Source organism: Melospiza georgiana, chromosome 3 (genome assembly GCF_028018845.1).
Source record: "Melospiza georgiana isolate bMelGeo1 chromosome 3, bMelGeo1.pri, whole genome shotgun sequence".
Taxonomy (NCBI): Eukaryota; Metazoa; Chordata; class Aves; order Passeriformes; family Passerellidae; genus Melospiza; species Melospiza georgiana.
Window position 1 is genome coordinate 34,171,073 of NC_080432.1, and position 27,237 is coordinate 34,198,309.

General features: G+C 39.3%; 1 protein-coding gene across 1 annotated transcript in view; it reads left to right on the top strand.

Moving 5' to 3' along the window:
• USH2A (usherin) overlaps positions 1-27,237 on the top strand; it is a 372,550-nt gene that overhangs the window by 314,004 nt on the left and 31,309 nt on the right. The window contains exons 60-61 of the mRNA XM_058020039.1: positions 1,609-1,963; positions 26,279-26,506. Of these exons, the coding sequence (XP_057876022.1) occupies positions 1,609-1,963; positions 26,279-26,506 (583 nt within the window). The remainder of the gene's footprint in view (positions 1-1,608; positions 1,964-26,278; positions 26,507-27,237) is intronic.

Below are 27,237 nucleotides of genomic sequence, written 5' to 3' on the forward strand. Positions count from 1 at the left end.
TCTTCGTTCCTGCCTTATACATGCATACACACAAAGGATGAATAAACAGCTGTGTACACACTTGCATTCATTATGTTATTCATATTTGCATGCTAATACCTGGGAATATATTATTACAAGCAGCTAATATTATCAGCTTTAAAAAATCAATGCTTTTTTATTATTACATTAATTCCTGGTTTGACCTAACAAGATAAAATCCTACAGCATTCTTTGAAACACAGATTTTTCTCTTGCCAAATAAATGTTCTTCAACTTCTGGTGTGTGTGTGTAGTGATGATGACACCCAGTAGCCAGACAAACCAATTTTACTTCTGCAAATTTGCCCTACTTGCAATAAAAGTGGCAGATAATGTAATTTGGATTTTTGTTGTTGGCATGGAGGGTGAAAGTGCTTTTATGTTCTGCAAAAGCCAAGTTTCCTATGAAGAGTAGGGGAAATACTTAAATTCATGTGCAGTACAGCCCAGCCATCACTGAGATTTATCACACTGTTTAAATGTAACCAACTTAATTTCACACAAACGTTTCTATGCCAAGTGAAAGAATTGATTTGATAACTCTGTTTTGAAGATGAGTACTCAGCTTATTAAAACTGCTGTAAATTATATAGAAGAAGGGGGCATATTACAAAGGGGCTGAGGATCATCTACAATCTCTGGTACTCAGGATAACACCAGGTCCAAGGCAAGCATATCTGCAGTAGTAATGCTATATATATACACATATATATGTGTGTGTGCATCTATGTATACATATATGTACATATGCACAAAAAGAAAAACCCATTGTGCCAAAAACCAATAAAGTGAATTTTCTTCATGTATCTTAGGGTTGCATTTTTAAACAAAAACAGTGTTGGAAAAAATGTGTTGTTTATTACAAAAAACATTATGTGTGATATTTTAATGAGGTTTGGTGGTGGAGCTGCAAATTTAGCTAAGTTTATGCACAAGGGATTACTTATTCAATTTGCAAGAAACAATGGGATATTTAGTGTGAGAAAATCAGATTTTGAAAGTGCACAGCTTTAGTTTTGAGGGCATGATAGAATACTTATCCCTTATTCACTAGATAACATTTTTCTCCAGTAAGATGGTCACAATTTTTCAATAAATTAGGGATTCTGAGGTAAGTACCTCAGTAAATAAATTGATTTTCAGAAATGCTGAAAACTTGCACCCATATTTCAATTTAAGTTATTGCTCAGCAAATAGAGATAGATTTAAAATTTCATGTTCTAAGTTCTGAAAGTCTCATTTGTGGTGTGTTCTATCCTAGAAGGACAACATGCTGTTGTGTTGCTGCTCTGCTGCCCTGGACCGTGACAGCACACTTGTTTGCCATGTTTTATAGTATTTTCTAGATAAAGGAGAATCACTAATTGCCTCAAAAATCTCTTCTTCACTACTCAGAACCTAACACAAATTCAGGGAAATGCTTTTAAGATGCAAAGATAGGTAGTCAGTTCTTTGTGCATGTGTAATGTGAAATAATTTCTGTATTTTTCTGAGATACAAGCTGAACTTGGAACTTTAGGATTAACTATTATGTGACTGCTGAAGCAGTTTTCTATTTTAAACACACTGGTTTTGGTTTAATTCCAGACGTCCTGTGGGCAGTCAAGAAGAGCTGCTTTTGTTCATCTGGACTGAAGGACCTTTGGAATTCATTGATGCTTCCGATGCTCTCCAGCCTTTTACTCTCTATGAGTATCGTGCCAGATCTCAAAATTCCGTGGGCTCTGTGGACAGCTTGTGGGCTTCAGCCCAGACTCTTGAAGCTTCCCCCTGGGGCATGGGAGCCCCCTGGGCACAAGCCACGAGCGCGTACTCGGTGCGGCTGAACTGGAGCCAGCCGCTCTCCCCCAACGGGCTCATCTCTCTGTACCGAGTGGTCTACCAAGAAAAGCACAGCGACCCGACCCTCAGCAGCCCAGCTGTCACAGCTCTCACTGTAATGGTAAGAACTGGGCCACAAAACCAGTTTTAAGATGTTTCACTCTGCTTTGATCTCTGTTGCATTTTGAACTCTCCCTTAACCCTGGTTAGAAAAGCGAGGTTTCCAGTTACCTGGTGTTTTGTTGGCTTAAGTTTTGTGTTTGGCCCAACACAGACTGAAATATTTCATGCTAACATTTCATTGGATTTCTGGTAGAGGCAAGTAGATTACTCAAAAGCATCTATGTGTCATGCATTTGTCAGCCTTGCTCTGAAAATACCATCCTGAACTTTTTGTCTGATTGACAAAATAGTTTCACAGTACCTGCACAAAGAACAGCAATATCACTCCTCCTTGTATAGAATTAATTTTTTATTTCAGTTGGAATCATAAAGTGAACGAATTAATTAGTAATTACATAGTTCATATATGCAACCCATTTGCATGTTTCCCTCATAATTCATCAGTAATAAGAGCAGTTCTACTTTTATTTCCAATTCATGTACTTATATTGGAATGTTACTTTGCCCTGCTGATCTGTCTTTCCCTTAGCTTTCTTTTCATGTTTCTATTCAGTATGTGAAAGGACAGATTTAGAAAAACACATTGTTTTGTGAACTGACTAACAACATTGTGTAAACCAGTGACAGAAATGGTTGTGTTTTGTGCATTTACCACAAATGCACAAATGTTCCTCCCCCCTGTATATTGCATTCTAGTCATTCTATAGCAAGACAGTTTATAAATTATTGGACTGAACTGTTGTGTATTAGGACAGCTTGTGTACTTTATTGTCTTCTGAAAAGAAATTTTAAAAGTTTAAGGAGGTTGTAATAAAGTTTGGTTTCCTCAGCAGTGCCACCTCAAGTTCATAAACCTAGAATCTCCGTAGTCCATGGTAGTTTTGAATAACACCAGAAATACCCTAAATTCTTTATTATCCCAATTTTGAAGTATGTGGTTGGCAATTCAAGTAAGATCCCAAAACGCTTTCTCTGGAATACTCAGTAGTAACCTTTGAGTAACTTCCTCAGCCAAATCTCCACATGACACAGTGGAAGAAGTTTCCAGCTTGCTAATCTTACATACCCTTGATCATAGAGTTTCAGACCAGTTTTGTGTCTAATCCTAAATGGATTCAGTTTGTAATATTTTTTTTTCTGAAAAGGAGAACAGTTTCTGAACTGAGTTATAGGAATAATATACTTTTGCCTTCTGAAGCAGTTGCATTCACATTGCACAGCATGCCAGGTTTAAAAAAGTATATTTGGATTATAAAGTTCAGTGGCATTTTGGTGCTTAGCTCCCTTTACTTCTTGTAAGAAAAATTAACACCATCATAATTGTAATGATGCACCTAAGATTTTAAAACCAGTGAAAAGCCAGGGCTTCTCCTGCTGCTCTGCTTCAGCAGCATGCAGTGTTCTGAGCATCAGAATTGACCTGACTGGTCATGCATTGCAATGTCTTCTAAGCATGCCAACAACAACAGAAACTGTCCAAGATGGTTGTACTGTGGGCAATAAAACCTACCAAAATGGTATTTTAAATAATGTTGCTACAGTGTGTTTCTTTAACAGCATCAGTTAAAAGCCTTTTAGATTAACAAGCTATTATTTACTGAATTAGTATTTTCCTGGCTCCAAAATCCTTTATTTTCCCCAAACAGTATCCTGAATCAAAATTACATTCTGGCAGCATATGTATAGCTGTTCTAGTAGCAATGCAGCAAAGCTGGCTTGTATGGTTTTCTAATGTCCTTTGTCTTGAACATGGGTCAATTATGGTATTTGCTACCCATTTTTATTTAAGATATTATACTACCCTTTGGGGACAAATCTTTTTGCACATCTGCTCCATCAGTTGCACTTACTTGAAACTGTTGCAGCTGCATTAACTGAGTGGAATTGTTGCTGATTTATACCAAGGACCTGAGATCCTACCTCTTCTGAATACAGCAGAACAGCTAAAGCTTTGAATCAAAGATATTGACATAAAGTGCATGGAGTCATGTTATCAAAGATATCTGCAGGAGGTTAGGTCAATTATCCCAGCAGGCAAAAACCTGGACACCAACTTTTAAAGTTAGAAACGCTTAAAAATAGAATTTTATCATGAAATTGCTGATATACCCTTAACTTCAGCTTTGTGAATGAGATACTTTAATTAAAATGTAATTTTATTGAAGGAACTAGAATTCCAATGATTAAACTTCTGCTCCTTTAAAATATAGCCTTCATGGTACTAGGCTAAATCATTTAATCTCCTAAAGCATCTCTATTGGAGCTCCCTCATGGGATATGCCATTAGTCATTCTCTCTCACAAGCTTCCATGTTACAAGTAAGACTTAAAGTATTAAGAAAGCAATGAGTTTGGTCCTTTATTTAATCTGTTAGACTCCATTCTTATCCCATTAGATTATTCCAGGAAAAAACCCCAGTGCTAGAATGTCGGTGGCTGATCCCACCCTTGCGCTTCTTGGTTGCACCCTGGTTGCTTGCCCCAGGACATAAAGCTTGACCAAAACTCAGAGGAGAAATACAGTCCTTATGACACTGCAGGATACAAATTAAGCCTTTGCTAATGTCCCTGAAGACTGTTCTCATATAACAGCTTCATTTCCGTCCATTTCAGAGACAAAGGAGAAGCATCTTTTGGGTTTTCAAATGATTTAACAGACTTACCCTATACTTATCACTATACTTCCCCAAATCCAACTATTTATTCCCCATTAAGACATATTTGAGTTAATATGTCAAAGGTATGGCTGTCTGGTACCTTAAGGTTATGACCCATTGAAATTGTACACTGCCTGTGGAGATAAAAATGAGAACTCAGTTCTCAGAGGAAAAGCTGCTCCCCCTGAAATGAAAGGAGTGTGTCCTCACTGTTAGAAGCAAGTGACATACACATGAGCCATTTTGATCCTTCACAGTTAGGGAGCAGTGTCACCCATTTCCTTGGCTTGTTTGGCCAGGAGTGTAGTGACAGATGTTAGGCAACAGCAAGTTAAACTGACATTCTGGTTTATTTGCAGAGCAAAGTCAAGTCAAGACTGGTTACAGCAGCACAAGTGTCTCCCACAATGTCTTTGCAGTTCATTTTAACCCTCTAAAGCAGGAATCATATTTAGTGTCTTGAAAGCATTAACATGAGTGTGTTTATAGGGGAAGGGATTTTCAGAAGGTTCTCATTTACAGAAATCTGCATTAAGTGCCTAGATTGTCAAAGCAAGCTTCTCACTCTTGTAAACTTAGGACTTAAGCTTGTGAACAGAGAACCCAGAGCTGATTTCATTATAAAGCCAATGAGTGCCTGCCAGATGTCATCAAAGCATCACAGCTCTTTAACTTCTGTATTCCAAATGTTGCTGTGAGGTAGAACTCTTGGTAGGTTTGGACATTTCTTCATAGACATTTTGTGGGTCTGTAATGCTGTTTTTCCCATGACAGCTATATCAAGTGTTTGGTTGTTTACTGGGAGCAGGAGAGTTCAAAGCCAGGAAGATGAGCAGAAAACCATAAAAATATGTAGCTGTTTGAAAACACTTGGAGAAAGAAAAGCATCCAGAGGGTTAAAAAGGAAAACTGCCTGTTACGGGCAGTGCCCACCAATTATTATTATTATGTAGAAGAAAGGTCTCAGTGTGTTAAATTCACCTCAGTCAAGTGTAGATCAAAGTACAACATGCTTTTTAGAGGATGCAAGAGATAAGTGTAAGCATTATAGGTCTTATTCCTGGGAAATCCTGCACCTGTGCACAGGTCTTCTCACAATGTGTTTTGCAATGTGAGGCACTCAGGCCAAACTTATCCTTAAAGGCTTTTTTTTTTTTGCATAACCATGCCAGCTTGGGGTGAAAAAAATTAATACATCTCTTAGCTGCTATCACTGCCCCAGCAAAGCCTCTGGTTTGGATGCAGCTGTGCTAACAGTTGAGAACACATATTGGCTTCCCTTGCATTATTTGGGGAGATGGGATATAACTGCACTGGCCAAGCTTCTCTTTGCAGGTGCTGTGACAGGGAAATCTGTAGACACAATGCAGAATAGCAGTAATAAAGACTTTGGTAGGAGGATGAAGCCTTGGCTAACATGATTGCGTTCTTATAAGCAGACAGAATTTTCATGCCAAATAAACTGAGTCAGAATATTAAGTATAGTTTACTTGTTAAAAACCTCCTTATCAAAAATAATATATCAGAAATATTTTTGAGTGGCCAGTACTGCCATATATTCATGCCTCCTATGCAGGATTTTACAGATATCTGGAATCATGCATCCAGAGTTAGTTTCTTTCTATTAATAACATTTAAAAATGCATAATACATTCATGTGTAGTCCTTCACTTCTATTTCTTCATATAGACCCGTGAACATTTGGCAGCATTAGAGATGAGATACAACACAGTTACTAACTTCCTTGTACAGACTATTCAGTATTGCAGTATTTAGTAGTGTACATGGCAACATTCTCATAGAAGTAATGAAGATTGTTGCCACAAGAATAAGAAAAATATGTGCCAAGGAGAGGCACTGGTGAAACTTTTTTGTATATGCCTATTGCAGATGCCTGAGAAATTGGGTGCACCCTAAGAAAAGAGGATGAGTGCAAGTGAAGCAATCCCTGTACATGCCATAAATTCAGAAGATGTGCTACAAGCAATGAGTGAAAGCTGTAAACGGCAGTGGAGGGCAAAAGTTAATTAGGCTACTGTACTGGTGCTAGGCAGTGGAAAGTGGCCACCACCAGAAACAAGATGGCAGCTCAGCAGTGCCCTAGTGCAGCCAAAAGATCATCTCCTCAGCTCTGCAAGGGTTTATGGGTTAGGGGAAATCATACACAGATGACTAATTTTTTTATGGTTCACAGACGATCAAAGTGAAATTCAGCAGCTGTTCAGGACAAGTGACCACTCTAACGGCTGTAATATAACCTGCTAAATAGAGAGGGAATTGCATGAGAGCAAGAGGTTAGCTGTGATTATCGGCAGGTGAGTGCTTTATTGAAGTTGAAAGACCATTAACATTGATGGAGTAATTATTTCAACTTGAAAGTAATTACCTTGATGGGTGATAACTTCTCCAGTGTTCCCAGATTTGATTGGACCAAACAATTGTGAACTCTTGAAGCCTAGAAAAATATTACAACAATACTGCAATGTTTAAATTACTGAAACCACTGTTAGAGTATTTTAATTATGCCTAACAGTGAAATGGTTTTAATGTACAACAACTGGTGACCTCTCATGTATAGAGATATTTGCTTTCTAATTTCAATGAAATGATCCCCACCTACTATGTGTGTGCTGTATGTGATGGGTTTGCAAATGAATTGTTTGATTTAAATGCAGCTTTTAAGATTCAAAGCTTTGTTAGCACAGTTTCAGGAAGGGTTTGTACTGGAATTGCTCTAATTGTTTTATTTGCCAGGAAAGCCCAGTAATGTAAAATGCTTTCCATGTTTTAATCTCTAGACCTGTTAAGCTTATACAGGATGAATACAGGACAAGTGCTTCTTCACATTGAAGGCTGCTTTAAAAAAGTGTGCGAGGCAATCTGTGTCTCACAGATTCTGTTGTTTCCATGCTGCTGCAGAATATGCTGGATTTGGCACTACAGCTCTGTTTAAATAAGCATTTGGATTGGCACTATGATGCCCCTCCAGAAACTGATTAAGTGCTTCAGTAAGCCTCACCTATCAAGACAGACGTGTAGAATTGCCTAATTAGAGCAGAAAGGATGAAATGGATTGTTGCACAACTTTGATGATTTTAGAGTACCGTAGTAATAGAACTGGAGGGGAATGGTGAGAGAGAAAGAGAGAGGCTTCAGCTCTTCTGTTTATACCATCCTTGCCGTGAACAAGGCCACTTCACTGTCTCCTGGATGTTTCCAGCAGCCACAGGAGCATAGCTTTAGACTCTGCTGGAATTCTGCCAGGAAGGAAAGAATCCTTGTGAATTAGGAAGGAAAGGTTTGTCTGGTGTCTGTGAGGTCTTAATATGTTGTCAGGCAACTGGTGATTTGAATTAGTGTAGGTTACAGCCAAGAAGTTTATTTCACTTCTTTTTTTCTTTCATGTTCTCTCCCTAATTCAGTGTGTTACATGAAGCTGACAGAATTTTGTCTTTCAATAAATTTTTGGACTAGCTAGAGGTAAAACCACTGATACATACACTGATACACTGATACACTGGTTATGTCTGACCACACCTAACCACACTCTAGATTGACTAGGCCAGAGTGCCTGGACCAATATGTAATTTCTTCTACAAATAAATTAGTTACCTCTTTGGGAAAGTCTGGTGTATTTTATCCTTGGGCTTCTCCTTGGGCAAGGTTCATTTCTCACCCATTGTACAGTCTTTTTTTGATGAGTGAAAGACATGTAGAGCTAAGTCTTTTGAAAAATATTTGTAATGGCTGTCTTCAGACACCTAACCTAGTTAAGAGCATGAAACCTCTACAGACCATGAAATGTTCAGGACATCTAAGGCATGGACATTTACCATCCTTGGGCTGCAGCTGTTCACATGACTGCTTTCCTGAGGTCCACTTGTGTGCTGCTACTGGTAAGTGTCAGTCAAAGAAAGTGGTTGATTTTTACACTGATTAATCAGCGTTCTTAACCCACACAATGGAATAATGCAGCTTGACAGGTTTAAAAGATGTTACTCTTGGCAGAAAGATGGTGGTGGGCAGCACTCTGGAAGTGGTAATCTTTACTGTGTGTGCACCTGCAGCCATGAGAGAATAGGGGACCACCCAAATGTTAAAGGCTGATGACTAAAATGAGATTGCACAAATGCTCCATATGCTGTTTCTCTATATATGTTTTTATATGTGCTTTTTATTTATGCTTTTCTCTGTGATTTTTTCTGTGTCTGCATTTCAGTTGTGAGAATAACATCAAACTAACCAGACAGTGTAGAAAAACACCACTGACAGAATGTTTTGTAATTTGTAAAAACCAAATAAACAAAACAGAAACCCCCACAAAGCTTCATCTTATTAAATATAATTTGTTAGGAATATGTAATATGAGGACATTCTTCCCTTTGTGCCCAGTTATGTGACTGCACTAAATCAGCTTTAAAAAGCAACATTTTAGCAAGCTGCAGATGCTTTTTCATTTATAAGTAGAAAATAAGAACGAAGAAGAAGGAAGAAATTTGTTGGGTAATATGTACAGTTGTTTTTCAAATTAGATATCTGTTTAAAAATGCTTAATTGGATTTGACTAGATTTTAATTCACATTTAACCAAGGTCCTTAAGTGGTTGTATCAGGCAACTCCAAGATAACGCTCTTTGTTGGTGAAGTCATAGGGCAGCTTCCTAAAATCCCCAGGGTCGTGCCCAACAGTTAGAGATACAGGAATTCTTCAGCTGATAATTAGAAAGGCCAGTCCCCAGCCCCCATCCTACCCTCCAGCCCCACTTTCCTCCATAGATAAAGTCTTTTACTCAAATTGGCTGAGAAGTCTTATGTCACATGCTTGTATTTCATAGGGAATTTTAGCAAGGAAAGGGGAATTTTAATAAACAGAGAATCCTATTTTTTTTTTTTTAAGGAAAAAAAGGCAGCAAAAGCAAGCCATAGGACTCATGGGAATTGGTAATATAGCATAGAGCCTCATACCACTGGGGACTCCCTTTGAATCTAATCCAGGTCTACAGTCACCAAAGTCATTCTCATCAAACAGCCGTGGGGTGTCCTACACAAGATAAGTTTAGTATTCTCAGCTGACCTCCTGTCCTTTCTCTTTACTGCTCCCTTTTGAATCCATTCCCATCACTCAGCTTCACAGCCTCATTCAAGCTCATCTCCCCTATGCTTGTTGCAGTTTCCCATTTTCTGCCTGCCAAGTGACCTCTCTCTCTCTCTCCTCTTTTCAGACTTCACAAAAAGCCCTGGAATGCATGTATAATCTTGCCTATAATCTTTCCCCCTCTTTCTTTAGGGAGCAAGACCCTAATATCCGCATGGTGCTAGAAGATGAGTTTATCAACAGAAAGCTTTTTGGGAGTGGAAAGGGTGTCCGTCTGTTAATTTACAGCATTATATAAATATTATTTTTGAGACTGTAATATCAATTATGGTGAATAGGGGCCAGATGGCCTCTGTATCTAGAAAGCAGAATGGCAGTGTATTTTTAATGGACTTAAATGTTACTTTTTGACAGGAAGCTAATATTAAATTCTGTGGTTTAGGTGCATGTCAGGTGAGTATGGCTCTGAGTTTTGGTTTTTCTTAAAGTAATTAATAATGTCATGCCTGGATACTTTTGCCCACTAAACCCTTTTCTGTGGTGGGGTCTTTGTTGCTGCTCTGGTTGTGGAGATTTTTTTTAAGGATGGTTATTGATCTCTTGCTGAGCTGAGATTTCAGTTTTATGCCAGATAGTTTGATTAATGGGTTGGTTTCTGTAAGTGGACTGAATGGGGATAGGAAGCACAAGCCGCTCATGCCGCCAACCCTAACTCCGTCAAGACGCATAGCTCATTATGAAACAGTTATCAAGTATACATGAAAAATTAATTGGGCTCAGTTTGATTCTGAAAAGGATCAGCTTTCTACTTGGCGGTCCCCCCAATCTTTCCAGATGTTGCACGCTAGCCCCTCGAGAAGCAGCGAAGGGAGATGTATTAATACATTGTATTGATTAGATCAAGACCCCTGACAGTTATTTGTAGAGATACCATCTGGCTGCTGTTCGAATTCCTTCACCAAAAACAGGACGTGACATGTTATTAATCTCAACTCTCTAAGTATAGACAGTTGCCTTTTCTGCTAAACCGCATTTTACCATTCCGTAGGAGATGGAGGCAGACCTGAAGGGTGCTGAAATTAAGGTTATTACACAAATTGAGCCATATGGTCCAAATATTTCAGCAAGAAAATTGCCAGGCAATAAAAATTGCTCCTGCCTTCCTAATGGTGTAAATTACAGTTTAACCATGGCTCTAATGATGTCCTTCTGCCGCGCTTAACTACTGTTACATGAAGGACATTGTTTTAAAAATATAAAAAACAAGTAAATGCCAGCAGCGTGTTTTACAATCTGTTAGTGTGTCATTAAGAACACTGTCAGAATTACATAAACATAATGGCAGGCAACCTAGCATACAAAAGAACGAGTATGGAAATAGAAAGTGTCTTGAAAACTCCTTTAGCTTTGTCAAGAGCCCTTTCCCTTCTGGAACTTTTCCAGTATGGGAAAATGTGGCTGCTTATTTATTCCAGTTCTCACACAGGCTGTGATGAAGACTTTGGAAACAGAAAAAAAGCCCCTGAATATTCCAATGCATTTTGAACAGGTGACAATGGAGGGGTATAAATTTACTATCACATTATACTGTAGCTGTATATAAAGTTAACTGGGTATGAAAAAGAAATCCAAAATGTGGCTCTCATTTCAAAGTGTAGCATTCTTTTTATTCTTTTCAATTATAATGTGACTTTCTGTTATTCTTCAGATTGTTGGGAAAATTGCAGTGTATTAAAATGGTTTCAAAGCTCAAAAGCTCAGTGAGGTTTTATTAACAGAGTTGGCAGTCTTAAAAATTAGTTTATTAAAAATAGCTGAAAAAAAAAACCAAAATGAAGGCAGTTATCCAGTCAGCAGGTGCATTACTGACTGATTCCAATGATTCATCATACATGGTAGGAATTAAATTGTAAATATATAAATTGAATAATTAGCCAATATGATTTCATTTCAAAAACAGTCATACAGCTACTAAGTTTGTGAAGGGAAAATTCTGAGATGGCAATTCAAAGAGGGAAAATCACAGAAGTTTATAATACATGCTGTTTGGAGTATTGAGTTTGACCCCTCATGCTTTATATCATGTGCAGATATTGATAGTTCATATGTTTTACCTTTTGGTAGAACAGCCTAGCATAGCCATGTTCCCTGCTTGGGATGAGGCTGCCTGGGTGCACATCAGTGGTTCAGGGAATGTGCACTTGGGGCTCTCTGTTCCCCAGAGGGTGCTGGAAACCAGGGGGTCCTGAGCCCCGCTGCTGCCACCCCTGCCTCCCTTTGCTCTCCTCACTCTGGCTCTGCTGTGCCAGCAGAGCTGCTGCTGCTGCCCCCTCCCGTGCCCCTTGGAGGGCAGGAACTTCTGCACCCTTGCACGGGCACCCAGTTCCTGCCAGGTCTTCAAATGCGTTTTGACAACATGGAAAGCACAACGGAGCAATGCCAGAGAGACGAGGGAAGGGAGATTGTGAGTTGGCTGTCTGGGCTGGCTGGCTGCTGAAGGAGCTGACAGGCAGCTCTGCTATTTGTCTTCAGACCTAGCACAGTTTCTGAATTGTGTGAAGATCTCATTTGTGTGTGGAGCAGGGAAAAGATGACAGGGGACTTTTAGTCTTGACAAATTTAAATTGAACCCAAACCAGACAGTTAATCAGATTCAATAAAGTTCACAACAGTCTTTATATTTGTCCATCTTGCTTCTCAGTACCAGTACAATCACAAATGAAAACATCCAAACACAAGTAATTTGTAGTTGGTTGGTTGGTTGGCTGGTGGGTTGGTTGGTTGGTTGGTTGGTTGGTTGGTTGGTTTCCAAAGAAACAGAAGGCAAAAAAGAGTAGACTCTTGTGAGGATGGTAGTCTGAAAACTTATCTGCAATGTATGGGAGTAGTTTACATATATAGTCTCCATTAGGAGGAAACAAAGTCCGATTTATGAGTTTATCCCCTCATAAATCACAAATATTTCTCTTAGCACCTTGAACTTTTTATCTGGCCAAAGCTACAGGAATGCAAATGACAAATGGGATCTGGAGCATCCAAGTGTATTAATACTCCACTCATAAGGACCCATGACAGATGGATTTTATTGTTTAACTGCAAAAACTTTATTGTATTCTCAAGTCTGTGTCTTTAGAGTTCTTTAAAGAAAATCTCTTTGGTTTTTAAAGAAAGAGAGAGATTGGTACAGATGTCCCTCCATCAGCATCTGACAGGCCAGATGATTTGGAAAGGATATGCTTGTTGAACTGCTTTATGAGTGCCAAGAAAAACTATGAGCATGGAAAGCAGGTTTCTACCCATGAAGTGGAGGGCTTGCTGCCAAAGTTGCTGGTGGATTCAGGAAAATGTTTCTCACCATATTAGTAGGTGCCATGTTACAGCTTTTAGCATATCAAATATCACCTGTTACACCTCTGGCACCTTTAGGCTGCTCTACTCCTACTACCCAAACTGTGGAAACTGTTCCTTCTTCCCTTCTTTTTCCTTCACCAGCCTTCCTTCTTAGGAGCACAGTTTGAGGCCATGATGATACAGGAAGCAGGAATTTCCATCCAGAGGGTCTAGTAGAAAATAACTTCTGTGTTTTTCAGATTTATGTTAGGAACTTGTTTCTGTTTCCAGATACTCTGAGGGTCCTGCAGTCCTTACAGCAGGCAGGACTCTGCTTCAGTCAGGTAATGTCCTTTAAAGGTCTGGTATTAATGGGGGCTGTGTGGCTACACAAGCAAAGCTTTGGGAGACAGTCACGTAGATGACAGTCACTTAAGGCATCCTATGGCTGGCTCAAGAGCAGCAGCTGGACCTGCAGTAAAACCTCCTCAAGCCCTTTGGCTTTGCAGCTGTGGCTGCCTTCTTTGAACTCATCTACGGCTGTTCCACCCTCCTCTTTCATGGTAGCATGTTTGTCTTATAAACAGTTCTTTGCCCACACCACCCTAAGGTGGAGATGATGTGGCGGCTGGGGTTTGATCCACCCCAGTGAGACCCCTGGAGTCTGTTGTCTCTGTGCCAAAAGGCACTGAGGAATAGTGTATTCACAATGGGAAGATGTACAGAGGTCCCAGGATCTAGTTGATGTACTGGGGCATAGCAAAAATCATTACTTGTTTTGGTTCTGAATTTTGCTCCAAGTATTTTTCTAAGTCCATTTCCTGCAGGTTTGAATGCATCAATTTATTTTTTTCCAATCCAGAGCAGAGTTCCTAGTGTGAGACAAATATTCCATTCAGTGTGAAGATGCTACTCTAGTGGCTGCAAAAAAGAGACACCAATTTTACCATTGTCCCGTGAGATCAGAATTGCAAATGCACCTTTAATATTGCAAGGGAGTGAGGGAAGTGGACTCCTTGCAGTGATAAATTTTCTGTATTTTCACTATAAAGAAAACTTTCCACTGCACAAACAAAATGAATGAAACTTTGCAGAGCTCTTGTATTTCAACAGGCTTTAAAAAGGAATTAATGAGAAGTCAGAAGACATCTTCTCCCAGATGAAGTATTATTCTTGTCATTATGGTATAATAAAATTATTTTTTATTGTTTTCTCTTCAGGGGTTCAAGACAGATGATAATTTAGATTTTCTCTAATACTAGTCTGTGCTAGAAATACTAGACCCAGGATGTACCAATAGATCATGAGATTTATACTATAGTTGTAGCTTAAGACAGTGACATATTTAAGTGCTGTGCTTAATGTTACTGGGAAGTCCAAGACTAAAAAGACCGAATAGAGACCCTGAGAGCAAATGGGAAAGAAAACATCACCTTTTTCCACCAGGTAAAAAAATAGTTTGAGTTCTAGTTGCCCTGATGTCAAATACAGTACTGCCTTTGAGCAAAAATAGAGTTGAGAACATGTGACTTTTAAAATAAGATATTTTTGAAACTAAAATTTTCAATAGATTTTTATCATGCTGCAGTTTTTCTCTTTTTTTTGGGTCCTGCCTAGAATCATCACAACAGCTTGACTTCCTTTTTAAAGAAACCACTGTATTGCTATTTGGTTTGAGGGTATTAATGGCAATTTTAAGCCACTTGAGTAACACTTTGTTCTCGACTAACGTGATCTCATACTGGAGATCACGTCCAGCGTGCTGGCCAGTGCATGGAAATTAGGAAGACATTTGCTTCAGTATTAACTAAATAGTCATTTGCTTCAGATTAACTAAAGCAAATCCCTTTTCTGGTTGGATGCCCTCTACATTCACCATGTAGTTTTGTTCTTCTGCTTACGAAGACCCTGATCCAGCATCCTTGGAAAGGCAAATGGAAGCTTACATTGATTTAAAAGTCTTTTGAAACTGCTGCAGTTCAACTTCTGAAGCTGTGAATGGTTTCGTGTTGTGTTTTAAGAAACAAGAAAGAGCAGACCTGTATGGTCTGTTGCTGTGTGCTGATTGAAAATGCTGTTACTGCCTTTATTTCTCTTTGAGTCTTAAGTGAATTTAAGAAAAAAAAAATCACAGCTGTGAATTCTATGCACTTTGGATGGCACATGTAGGCTAATCTGTCTAATCTGTCATGGGAGAGAGTGTGGCTTCTCCAACAGGCCATTCAAAACAGGGGTTAAGCTTAAGCATCAGACTTTCCCTTTGGAGAGGCCTCCTTCCCTCTGTGCAGAGTGTAGGGAGGAATTGAGGACAGTAGCTACACAAGGTTTGGGTCAGAATGTAGGAGAACATTGTGGCTCTTTCCCAGAGTGCCTATCCTCATATTTGGGCCCTTAAATACATTTGCAAGTCTGTCCCAAAATGACTAAATTCTAGTAATTTCTCTTTGGATTGCTCATTTATAACATGCATACATGCAGCTAATCAATAGGTGAGACAGTGAAACTGGTGGATTTACAGCTTAATATGCTGGAGTCAATAATGGGCTGAAAAGACATTTTCAATTCAGAAATCAGCACAGTATGTTCTTCACTAAGCTTACGTGATCTATTTTAATTCCTCAAGTAACTTAAATATCCAAGAAAAATACAGAATTCAAACTAAACTTGTTATGCTTCAGTTTTCAAGTAATATTTCAGTATTTACATATTTCATCTCTTCCCTAACTGATCCATCTGGCTGGTGAAAGCCACAAGCAGCTCAGACTCTTCTCTTTTGGCAGGAGCTTTTCACTGAGAAGCCCAACCCATGCTAGGAAGGACTAATGAAAGGACACGATGAAAGTCTCTGTTTTATTTAGGCATTAGTGTTTAAAGTGAAGCTTAGCTAGCTGCTTTCCTTGCTCCCACTGCAGCAGACATAGCTGTCTGCTGTTCTGTGTATGTATATGAATCCAGTGTTCACCTGACAGCACAGAAAATGGGAATGGGCAGTCTGCAGACACAGCTTCATATGCTGTGTCAAGGTGAGTTTCTTTCCAAGAGTGTGCCCTGTAACCTGAAAGTAGAGGGAATTGTACCCATGTGATCCTAGGAGGATCTGGATGTTCATCCATCCACTTTCATTTTGGCTTACTTGGTTTCAAGACTTTAAACCTGGAAGCAGATTCTTTTCCAGTTACTCTGCCAAACTCCATTGCCACTCTTCATTCTTGTCTTCTTTTCAAGCCTCTCCTCAGTGTGGAGTTGATTCTGAGCTTTCATATGGCAAGACACAGCTGCTAAGGGACATGGAAATACAGAAATTGTTCTTTATTGGACATCCTTATTTTCATCAACAGGGCAGTCCACGGCAGCTGGAGTGGGAAAACAAGATCTGTGTTCCTTTTTACCATCCCTGTTACCATGGGGGCTTTTCAGGCTACTCATTGAGGCTCTCCAGTAGCTCATACAACCACCAGGGGCAGGGATCCCCTGTAGCAATCCCTACTCCAAAACTAGGGGAACATCCCAGAAAGATCTGTAAGGAAAGTCTCAGATCTCTGCTCAACCTCTCAGTATTTTGATGGGAAGCTGTGCTTTGCTGAGGAATATGTCCCTGAGTGTGCACCTAAATGTGTGTCTGATCAATATCCCTGCTAATATTCAGAAAATAGGTTGAGCTTCCCTCCAGGCACAGGAAAGAGAGAAGTCATCCCTCCCTGCACAAACACTGTGTGCTTCTGGCCTTCTGCTGGTGCCTGCTGTGTACAAAAAGGTGCAGAGCAAGTCCCTTTTTCCTGGTTTATACTGGCATAATTGGACTGCACCTTTCCCAAATGGCTGCCTGCACACTTTCCTTTACTTTAAGCCAGTCTCTGCTTGGAGTGCAGGTATCTTCATGTAGGAAGTGTAGAGCATTGAGGAAAGGAATGGAAACCCTGGTGAAGAAAAAAAGCCTTTTCAGAGATTGGAGTTTGTACTTTTTGGCCCTTCATTTTTTTAAAATACCCAGTTCATTTTAAGGGTGACTTTTTAAGTTCAGTCACATACTCAGACTACAACTTGGCCTTTATAATGTAGCTCCAAGTAAATTGTTTGTGCTTACCTTTTAATGTCTCTCAGAAGTGATTACATACAGAGCAGGCAACGTTCGAATGAAGAGCTAGGACTGCTCAGTACAGGGCAGAGAAAAAGGAATAAAAAATAGGAAGTAAAACCCTTTTAGTCTCCTTTAAAATGCTTCCTTTATTTCCCATTGTGTTGGCAGAAAACAGGGATTTAAAGCTGTGAATTGCCTGGAGGCTGTGCTATCTTCCTCTACTTAGCAGCAGTTAGAACTGCTCTTTTTTTGCATGTATTGGGTGAGAGAGACAAGGACTCAGTGATTGAGAAAAGGGAATAAACTAAGCTTGCATTTAACAATATTTTGACACATCTATTGTACCTGCGTAAAATGGGATCTACACCAATAACTATAGTTTCCTGAAGCTGCACACAGGAACACAGGGGGATATCCTGAGACTTAATTAATTAGTGTTTGTAACATGATGTGAGATCCTATGATGAAAAGTCATATATAACTGCAAAGGCTCATTTTATGGAGCACAACTGACATTCAGTGGCATTTTCAAGGAAACTGATGTGGGAGTTCACCTGCAATCTGTGTTAAAATTCAAACTGCCCTTGTACAAGTCCCCTTAAAGATTTTCTTCAAACTCCTTTTTTCTCTTTACTTTTCTCTTTCGCTGTTATGGCTGTTTGTGCAAAGGCAAAAACTGAAAATAATTGCTTTCATAGAGGAAAACGAAGGAATCTTTCCTGTCTGTCTTCAATTCACCAAAACTACAGCCAAAGTCTCTTTTTCAAATTTTACAGAAAAGAGGAATTTTGAGATACTGCACCCAGGTAATTTTAAGATCAGGTGGAAAAGGTTTTATAGTGTTCAGAGCTACTTCTCCTCACATTATCGTACATTATGTTATTTGGAAGGAGATGAAGAAGATCTCTCTCATGGCCCACATATTTGAAGTCAAAAATGTAATAGGGGCAATGTGAATTCATGTAAAACAAAACTTCAGATGAAACCAAAAGCCACGATATTTGGTCATGAGAAAAGCACATTCTTTCTGCAACAAAATAAAACTGTGTGCCATACGATACCTTGAGTTGGGAAGTTCATGGACATAAATTACCCATTTTATGGATAACAAAAACATTCATGGTTTCATTACATAGTTTTATAAAGCTTCTACCACTCTGGACAGTATTAGGGAAAAAAAAAAAAAAAAAGAGAGAGACTAAGAAGACTGATGTGGCAGTCCAGATTTTGTTTGTTCTGATTCTGGCCATCAGCCAAAATATCAAATGGAAAATACGGTTTATGGCATTAGGAGAAAATATAACATTAACCCCCTAATGCTCCATATTAAAGATGTACCCCCTACCATTTGCAGGTTTGAGCCCTTAGGCTCTAGCTGCTGTTTGACAGCAGCAGTGGGCTGTTTTTTTTCTCTTGCCATGTCTACAGACTATGGAGTAAATCCATGAGAGAAACCCCATTCCTAAACGTTAGCAAATAGTGGATGGAAAGCCATTGCACATCAGGAGCACTGCATGTGGTACTTATGTTAAACATGATCTTGGAGTTTAGCTGGATGAGTGCACCTAGTAATGGAGAGGCACAAACTCCAACCAGCTTTGTGTGCTTGACTTCCTGCTTTTTACCTTCCCTGAAGATGCATTTCTGCCCCAGATTATAAAGCTCCACCTGAAAGATGCTTCATTCCTATTCCCCTTGTGATCAAGGCAAATTGTGAGTTCTGCACTCCCTGATGTGTTGCTGCAGATTCCCCATTATGTGGTGGGTGAGTTTGGAATGGCACACAAATCTCCCAGCTCAGTTCTGTAGGGTTTGACGTTGCCTTAATATCCTGCTGCACTTTACATGCCATGAAGTCTTTGCTGATGAAGCTGCTCTCTCCTCTCTCAATCCCACCAGCTCTCCACAAAGTACGCCCCACTCAGCCAAAGATCAGGACATACAAGCTATGCACATTTTTCCAAGGGTGAAACATAACTGGTTTTTGTTGTGATTCAAGTATCTTATGTTATGCTTTATTTTGTCTCAAACAGTACTATTTCATTTCTTTGAGACGTAGCCCATCCTGTTTTGAAGAGAAACTTAGTCTAGTTGTTCATGTTCAACATGATTATTGAACACAAAAGTACCATTTGGGATAAGTAGTGATGTCAGCTCTGAACTGAGTAAACCCAAAGTTTATGGGAAACTGTCCCATCATCTATCCAGTTTATAAAAAGAGCTGCTTCTTTCCTTCTACCTCATTTTCTAGCTGTGAGAAGTAATAAACATGGTTTAAAGTGGAAAAATATGGGGGAAAAATAAGGTGAAAAACTGGTTTATTATACAGTAGGTCTTGTGAGTGTTGTTAGAGATAAAATATTAATGTTAGGAAAACATGTTGACATCGTCCTCTAGATGGTGCCTATAGTGGAATGTCATGTCATTGATATTTTGGTTTATTTGATTTATTTAGTCATGCAGAAAGAAAAATCTTTTTTTGGATTTCAATATTTCTTAGTAGAAATTAGACAAATACAGATGGAAATAAATTTTTGAGAAGGTGCCATTCAGTGACGTTTGATGAATTTTAAAGAAATAATTATGAATAAAAAGAGAAAATGAGAGAAAAGAAAAAAGGGGAGAGGAGAGGAGAGGAGAGGAGAGGAGAGGAGAGGAGAGGAGAGGAGAGGAGAGGAGAGGAGAGGAGAGGAGAGGAGAGGAGAGGAGAGGAGAGGAGAGGAGAGGAGAGGAGAGGAGAGGAGAGGAGAGGAGAGGAGAGGAGAGGAGAGGAGAGGAGAGGAGAGGAGAGGAGAGGAGAGGAGAGGAGAGGAGAGGAGAGGAGAGGAGAGGAGAGGAGAGGAGAGGAGAGGAGAGGAGAGGAGAGGAGAGGAGAGGAGAGGAGAGGAGAGGAGAGGAGAGGAGAATCACACTAAAATAGCAATGTTGACTTTGCCCAAAGAGGTTTTTTTTGAGGTTTTACCATCAAAAGTGCAACATCATTGGTGTTTTAAAAGTGTACTGCTACCCAAAGGCCAACTTGATTTTATTTGATTTCATTTTAATGTGCAATGCGTCCTAGTTTTCTTTGTGTTGCTTTGCTTTCAAATCAGAGCTGGGGATTCAGATGCCTGGTGAGACTGCAGCAGGTCCCAGGTGTGCCAGGAAAGAAAACTGTCTACTGTGAAAATAGGCAACAACTCCACCAGACAGATTCAGCTACATGCAATTGCAATGTAGTAATTTTCTATCAGGTATTAATTGCTAATCAGGTGTTACTTGCAGGTTATTTTGAATTTAGTTTAAAAAAAAAAAACCCTTCTGTTTTTAAAGGTTTCTTCCTGGTACAGTCCCCAAGCCCATGCAGGACAGTTGGCACAGGACATGATTCAGTTACGTGGCAAGTGAAACAGGGTGTGCAGATCAGGGTTTTTATTAACAAAGCTGCCAGAATGGTGCTGTTAGGAAAGCATGAGAGCACTGGGTCACAGAGGAGAGAAAAGTTGTGTTCTCTGGTGTTGATGGCACAACTACAGTTTGTCTCAAAAATAAAGTACAAGAATATTCTTAAAGTATAAAAAAAAAGAAAGCATTTTGCCAGGAATCTCAAGGAAGGAATATTGTTATGATCACGTAATCAATATTTATGTTTTAATAAGAAGCCATTTTATGTGCTTTACTTTGTGAGCTGACTTTATTCTAATCCATTTTTAAACTAAAATTTCCTATATTTATTTATAGAAAAGCAGACTCAAATATAATGAATTTTTGAATGTCATGTCCTAGCCACTGTAGAAGAAAAGACTCCATTGATCCATCTCAGGGCTGGGAAGGGAAGAGTGTCCTTTCATCCCAACAAAAGACAATTTAGATTAAAATGCCCTGGGCAAAATGTTTAAAAATTATTTCAGGTTTAATAAGGGACTATCTGGATTTATGAACTTAAAAATTTTATTTAAATATTTGTCTAGTTTTATTCTTTGGGTTTTTATTTGCCATAAAAATTATTACCTGTGTACATTTTACTGCTATTGAAGGCCTGTTGGGTCATATCAAATAATCAAGTCATTATTTAAAATTAAATATAAGTGTTGAAAGGCAATTTTAAGATTCTGAAATGAGATGCAAAGTTCTTAAAATATAAAATTTGAAGAGTGAAATTTACAAAAAAAAAATTAATGAAAATTCTAAAATTATTTTTTTATACAAATTGGAAGGAAAATAACTAGTGCAACATCAATTTCTTGTAAAAATGGAAATTCTGGTTACCTGTAGGCAAGATAATTTCTGGTTAAATGAATAACATGTTGGTTTCTGTTTGACTAACCTTTAAGATTTTTCAGGACTACCATGGGAATAATTTATATTCCAGTCCGCAGTGCTACAGGAATAGACTCATAGATTACCTGTGTATCCATAAGTTATATCCTTGTGAATCTGAGCATAAGGCTTTAGGAATAGAGTAGATTTTTTAAATGGAAAAGACACAGTGTGCATGTATAAGCCTGAGGAGGAAGGCAGCCCAAAGGACAAGTAAGTGTTTGCATGTGAATTTGAGCTCAGTGCAATGTTTAGAGTGAAGGCAGGGGATAAGAATTGTCTGGGAAATAAGAGTGAACATCAGAGTTAAGGCAGAAGTGCTCCCAGTGCTTTGCAGAAAATGGCAAAGAGTCTGGATTAGGCAGGGAGCTGGGTAAGACAATAATGACAAAGGTGAGGATAAACTGAGTATCTTTATAAACTCCCGAGCATTCCCCCTTGCTTCTGTCACATGTGGAGGAATCTATTTGACTTCCTTGATGGAGAATTTGGAAATTTTAGTCAGACAATGGTTGGATTGATGTTCTGGCTGTCAGGAGACCATAGTTTTCTCCTCCCTTGTCCAGGGAGAGTTCCCCACTCTGCCTCTAGATAAGGGGATGTTCTACTGAACTGCCTTCCCATTGTTTATGTCCATGGATTATGCAAGAGCTGGTTTGGATGCCTGTGCCACTACTACAATTAGCAGTGTGATCGTTTCTGATGCCACTGGTTTAGTTAGAGGCTACAGAAAGAATGGGCTAGCTTTTTATTTAGCTGTTCAAGATACCTGCCAAGCAGAGATTATGGTACAAAGAGAAGACAGGGAGGGAGAAGAAACCAGAGCATAACCTTAACACGACTGGTGATGACTTGCTGAGCTTTGATGATTACCCCTGAAGAAGGGACAGATACTCACACTGCCTGTTGGGCAGCTCTTCAGTGGTTCAGAGATCTTCTGATGTGTCTGTCACAGCTTGAACTCATTCCCTGAGACCTAGGCAACTGGGTAAGCTGACCTGCCTTGAAAGAAGAGGAAAAGCCCAGAGTGACACCCCTGGAAGTGCTGCTTCATCAGATCGATAGATTCAAAGATGACTAGGTTGTGTAGTTGTATGCAGTTTAAACATTTGTGCAGGGAGTCCACCCGTGCAGAGTATTATTGACAGCTACAGATCAATGCTAATTTTTGATCATTTTCAGCCTACAAAGACCTCTTGACCCTGTTGCCACCTTAGGGGCACTTCAAGTAGTCAAAAGCAATCACAGTAGGCAGTGTAAAATCATCAGACCCTTGAAGGCTGCACAGCCTTGCCTGTGCCTGGGAGGAGGACCAAGAGGTAGCGAGGAAGGCAGGCACCTTGCATTATGGATGCCACTGCCTTTGAACGGCATGAAAGACTATGCTAATTTGTTTCCAGACTTTAAGTGACTTCTGTGTTCATGAATTAAAAAATAAACAAACAAAAAAGGCAATCTGAAGCAAATCTTGACGAATGCATTATTCATGATTCATGTTCTCTCATTTTATGTTTGGAAAAATGTGCTAAAACAAGGTTTTATTTTAAATAACTTTTATCCTAATTTACAGTGAGAAGAGTGGAATTAGTGGAGGAGTGTATTTGTTGCTGTTAACAGCTTGGGCTGCCACTGGCAGCATGTGAAGCACTTTACAGAGCAAAACCAAAGGTCCTGCCTAGAGTAGTGGTGGTGCTGCTAGAGCTGTACCAGGGGAGGAGACCAGGCTACCAAAAGCAAGGGCTGTGCCAAAGGCTGGGCTCTGGGCTACAGGGTGGGATCAGGTCACAGTGGCTTGTCACAACCTCCCTCCTCTGTCAGGTGTCCATCTCTGTAGTGTTTACAAGGAAAGAATGAGAGGGCCACAAAGGAGAAATGTGAGATTGTACACACTTAAATGTTTGCTGGCATATTCTCAATTTAATGACTGATGCTCCACAGTTGGGGACAGGGAAAGGAGGGCATGGGCTTGAAGTCCATTGGATTTCATGGTCAGCCAGTCTACGAACATCCTAATGTTCACATTAAAATTTTATTTTGTTGCCTTTCTTTTAATGGTGAATGAAATCTGGACTGTTAGCATGCGTAAACATGGGAAATATGAGTTTATGGTGTTGCAGAGGAAGACTGGGAGAATATTCCAGACAATGATTTTGTTCCTGCGCCTGTTTAAGGCTGTGTCGTTGCCCACTGGGGCCAAAGTTACAGTGCTATCAGTGCGAGGTATATTTTACAATTTATATTTGACCATTCCAGCAGGACAGTATTTCTAGGCTGAAAATGTCATGGGAGGACATAAAGTGATTCTTGAAATGAATCACTGAGTCTGCCATGCCATACTCTTTTCAGCATCTGCCTTTGAGCTGAGCAAATTCGCGGCCGGCAATGGCAGCAGGGCAGGGGGAGAAAGCGTGGCTCTGTATTCTGGGAGTACGTCCCCTGAGCTTACTTCAAAACCAAACAAAACAAAAATACATGTAAACCGTTTGCTCTTCAAGAAGTATCTGTAGGAGCCAGGGATAAAAGTCATCCCTGGAAGGAATGGTTTAGCAGTCTCCAGAGAACGTGATGAACTGCAGGCAAGGAAATCCCTCCATCCTTGTTTCATTTCAAAGTGTAGTGAGGATTGTAAATAATTAAATCTTGGGGTTTAGTGGGAAAATGGTAGAGAATGCTGAAAAATATGCCAGTTTTCTGTTTAAAGATAGAAATCTAGTGTTTTGTAGCATTGCTGTCACAAAAACCCACCCAATGATGCAGCTCATTAAAAAGCAGAGCAATTGCTTTTTGTCTGATGTTTTTAATAATGTGTTTGTACCTTCAGAGAGCCTCTGTGTAGCAGTTCAGGGGCAGTAATTTAATGCTGTGTGCTCCCTTCCTCCCATCCCCACCCCCGAACCATGGAATGTAAATTTTAGGCTTTTAAAAGTTCTGTTTTGAAAACCTAATAGATAACTGTCCTCATAAAAACTATTAATACAGACTACATCCAATTGTAAAGCTAATTTTAATCATGTTTTGTGCCAACATAATTTCTGATGCCAGATTTTTATGCTAAGCATGAGCCTCGATTTAAACGTGGTTCTTTAACCTGCAGTTCATAATTTTGCAGTCAGCTGTATAGGTTTTTTGGCTATGGCAGTTTAAACGCTTCCACTTTCAAGGATCTAAGCCATAAATGTTTATTAAAAGAATCTATAATGAAATCAGGTTTGTTATTTTTTTAATGGCTGCCTTGAGTATGTTGGATGACTGAACGCATGTTGTTAATCATTAAGTACTCTTACAAAAAGTGTTTGATAGTATTGCCATCTAGGGGCTGAATGAAATTCTCCATACCGAAATAAACTGTAATTGAACAGGTGCTGCTATTGACAATATACATATGTTTTTGCTTTATAGCCCACATGCTTTCCATGTTTCTTATGACAAAAGCTATCTCTAAATGTCCCACAGCAGCCAGAGCTTTTTTATATATAATCTGTTCGAGGTGATTGCTATTTGCATTTCAGCTTATGCTTTTTTGGCAGTGATGACTGGGAATTCCTAACAAAGAATTATACTTTTTTGCATTATTAATCTTGCTAGTGTTTGCCCTGTTTAACAGAAAAAAGGAATCATTTATCAGAAAAGTATGTTTATAATCTGTACTTGTGGCATCTTCAGATTTAATATTCATAATGGTCATTCGAATGCTGTGCTATATTTATCTAAAAGACTAACTTATTGTTTTGAGGAAATAACTATTTAAATATTTATGATCTAACTTTTAATATTTAAAAAAAAGAAATTAATATTTCTTTAAAATTTGTTTCTGAGTCTGATAGCTTAACAAATGTTTAAATATTAAACAATTGGAAATGTTAGCATTTAGCAACTTAATATGACTTACTGACACAGGGAAATTGACTCCAGCTCTTTCTATCACATGAAGGCAACTGAATTCCTGCACTCCCTTTCTTGTGGTCTATATAATTCATGCCAAAGTACAGCTAAAAAAGAGATTAAATATATCAGTGATCAGCTGAACTCCTTTTTTCTTTGTTCCTCTGATCTGGCACATCTGCACAGTCTCCTGCTGGAACATGTTACTCCTGTTCTTTGTTGGTCACTGTGCCTTTTGTGACTGTTCAGAGTAATTCCATGGCTGTTTTGCCTTCCTGCCTAGATCAGATTTTGTGCTGAGGCTCTCCTTGCCCGAGCAGTGTCAGGTCTGTGCCAGATGCTCTTTGGGGTGAGCTGGGATGCCCGTGGCCCCTCTTGGCCATGGATGATGCCCATCAGGCTGCTTCCCCACCATGCCCCTCTGCTGAGCTGTGCCCTGGTGTGGCAGCAGGTCAGCCCCAGTCCTTGCAGCCCTGGCTGAGCCTGGTGGGATTCACAAATTGTTTATCCAGATTAACACGGCCTGAGTAGCTAGAGCAGGACAGCATGCCTATGAAATGTCACATGTACACACAAGATGTGTAAGATTTCTGTGGAGGCAGGCATCACTCATGTACCACAGATTTCTACATGCTTGAATCCAATTCCAGGAAGCTTCATCCTCACTGAGCAAGCTCAGACACATGCTGAATGAACTGTAAGTTGTGTCCTAGCTGAGATTCAGACTGTGGAGGACTCCCAAGGACTTCACTACAAAGGCTCCATCATAATCATATATAATTTTTTTTAACTGTAAGAATTTCTTTTTGAGGCTCAGTCATAAAATACCACCAAAGAAATCCTAGTAACCAGATGGGGTATTCTGCAAAGCATTCAGAAGTGACCCAGAGCTGAGGCCTCATTTTCCAAGTGACATAAACCACAGATGCTGATTACTTTTTTAACTAACTCAAACATCTGCATTCTTGCTTCAGGGAACAAAGCATCAGGCTCATTTATTTGGATTGAAACCTTTCACAACATATAATATTCATGTCGTAGCTGTAAACAACGCTGGGCAGGTTTCAAGCCCCTGGACATCTGTGCGCACTTTGGAAGCTTCACCCAGTGGCCTGAGCAACTTCACTGTGGAAAAGAAAGAAAATGGCCGGGCTCTGCTGCTAAAATGGTCAGAGCCCTCCCAACCCAATGGCGTGATTAAGGTAATTTCATCTTGAAAGTTCGCTTTTGCTGGATTAAAAGACAGAAGGGAAAAGCTGAATATCAAATTAAAACATTTTTGCTGAAAAAGACTCAATCTAATGCATTATAGTGTAAAAAAAGATGGAAGTCCTATATAACCCCAAGACACTTTGTGAGTTCTCTATGCTTGTCATTATATTAAAATGAATAATAACATTCTTGTGCTACTCTCTGACTGTAAATTTTCATGTACACTGAATCAAATTGTTCATTTAATTCATAGAAAGCTGCACATGAAAGCTTGTAATCTTACTGATCGTGAAATTGGACATAACCAAAATGTGTTTGTAGAAAACCTGGGTTTAATAGAATGTTATTCTGAAATTTGGGATGTCTTTTAGCTCAATGGTTTCAACTGAGTGTAAACCTTTACCTGCAAGGTTTGCAACTAGATGGGTTTATTTGCAGGTTTTTCCCTTAAGTGATATTCTTTAGACCTAGTCTGTGAGAAGCTTTCTGCTGGCCTGTGAGAGCCTTGCAATGAAACTTGATAACAATCAAATATAATGAAAACTGTCACTAAGTGATTTATTACTGCATTCAAAATGAAAAAAATCATGAAAATTGGATCAAAACATTCCTTTTGGATCCATGATCTGTTTGTGAACTGATTGTTACTAGCAAGAATAAGTTTCTGCATCATTGGTTAATAGTCCTTACACTATTGCAAAGATTAAGGGTCTCATCTACT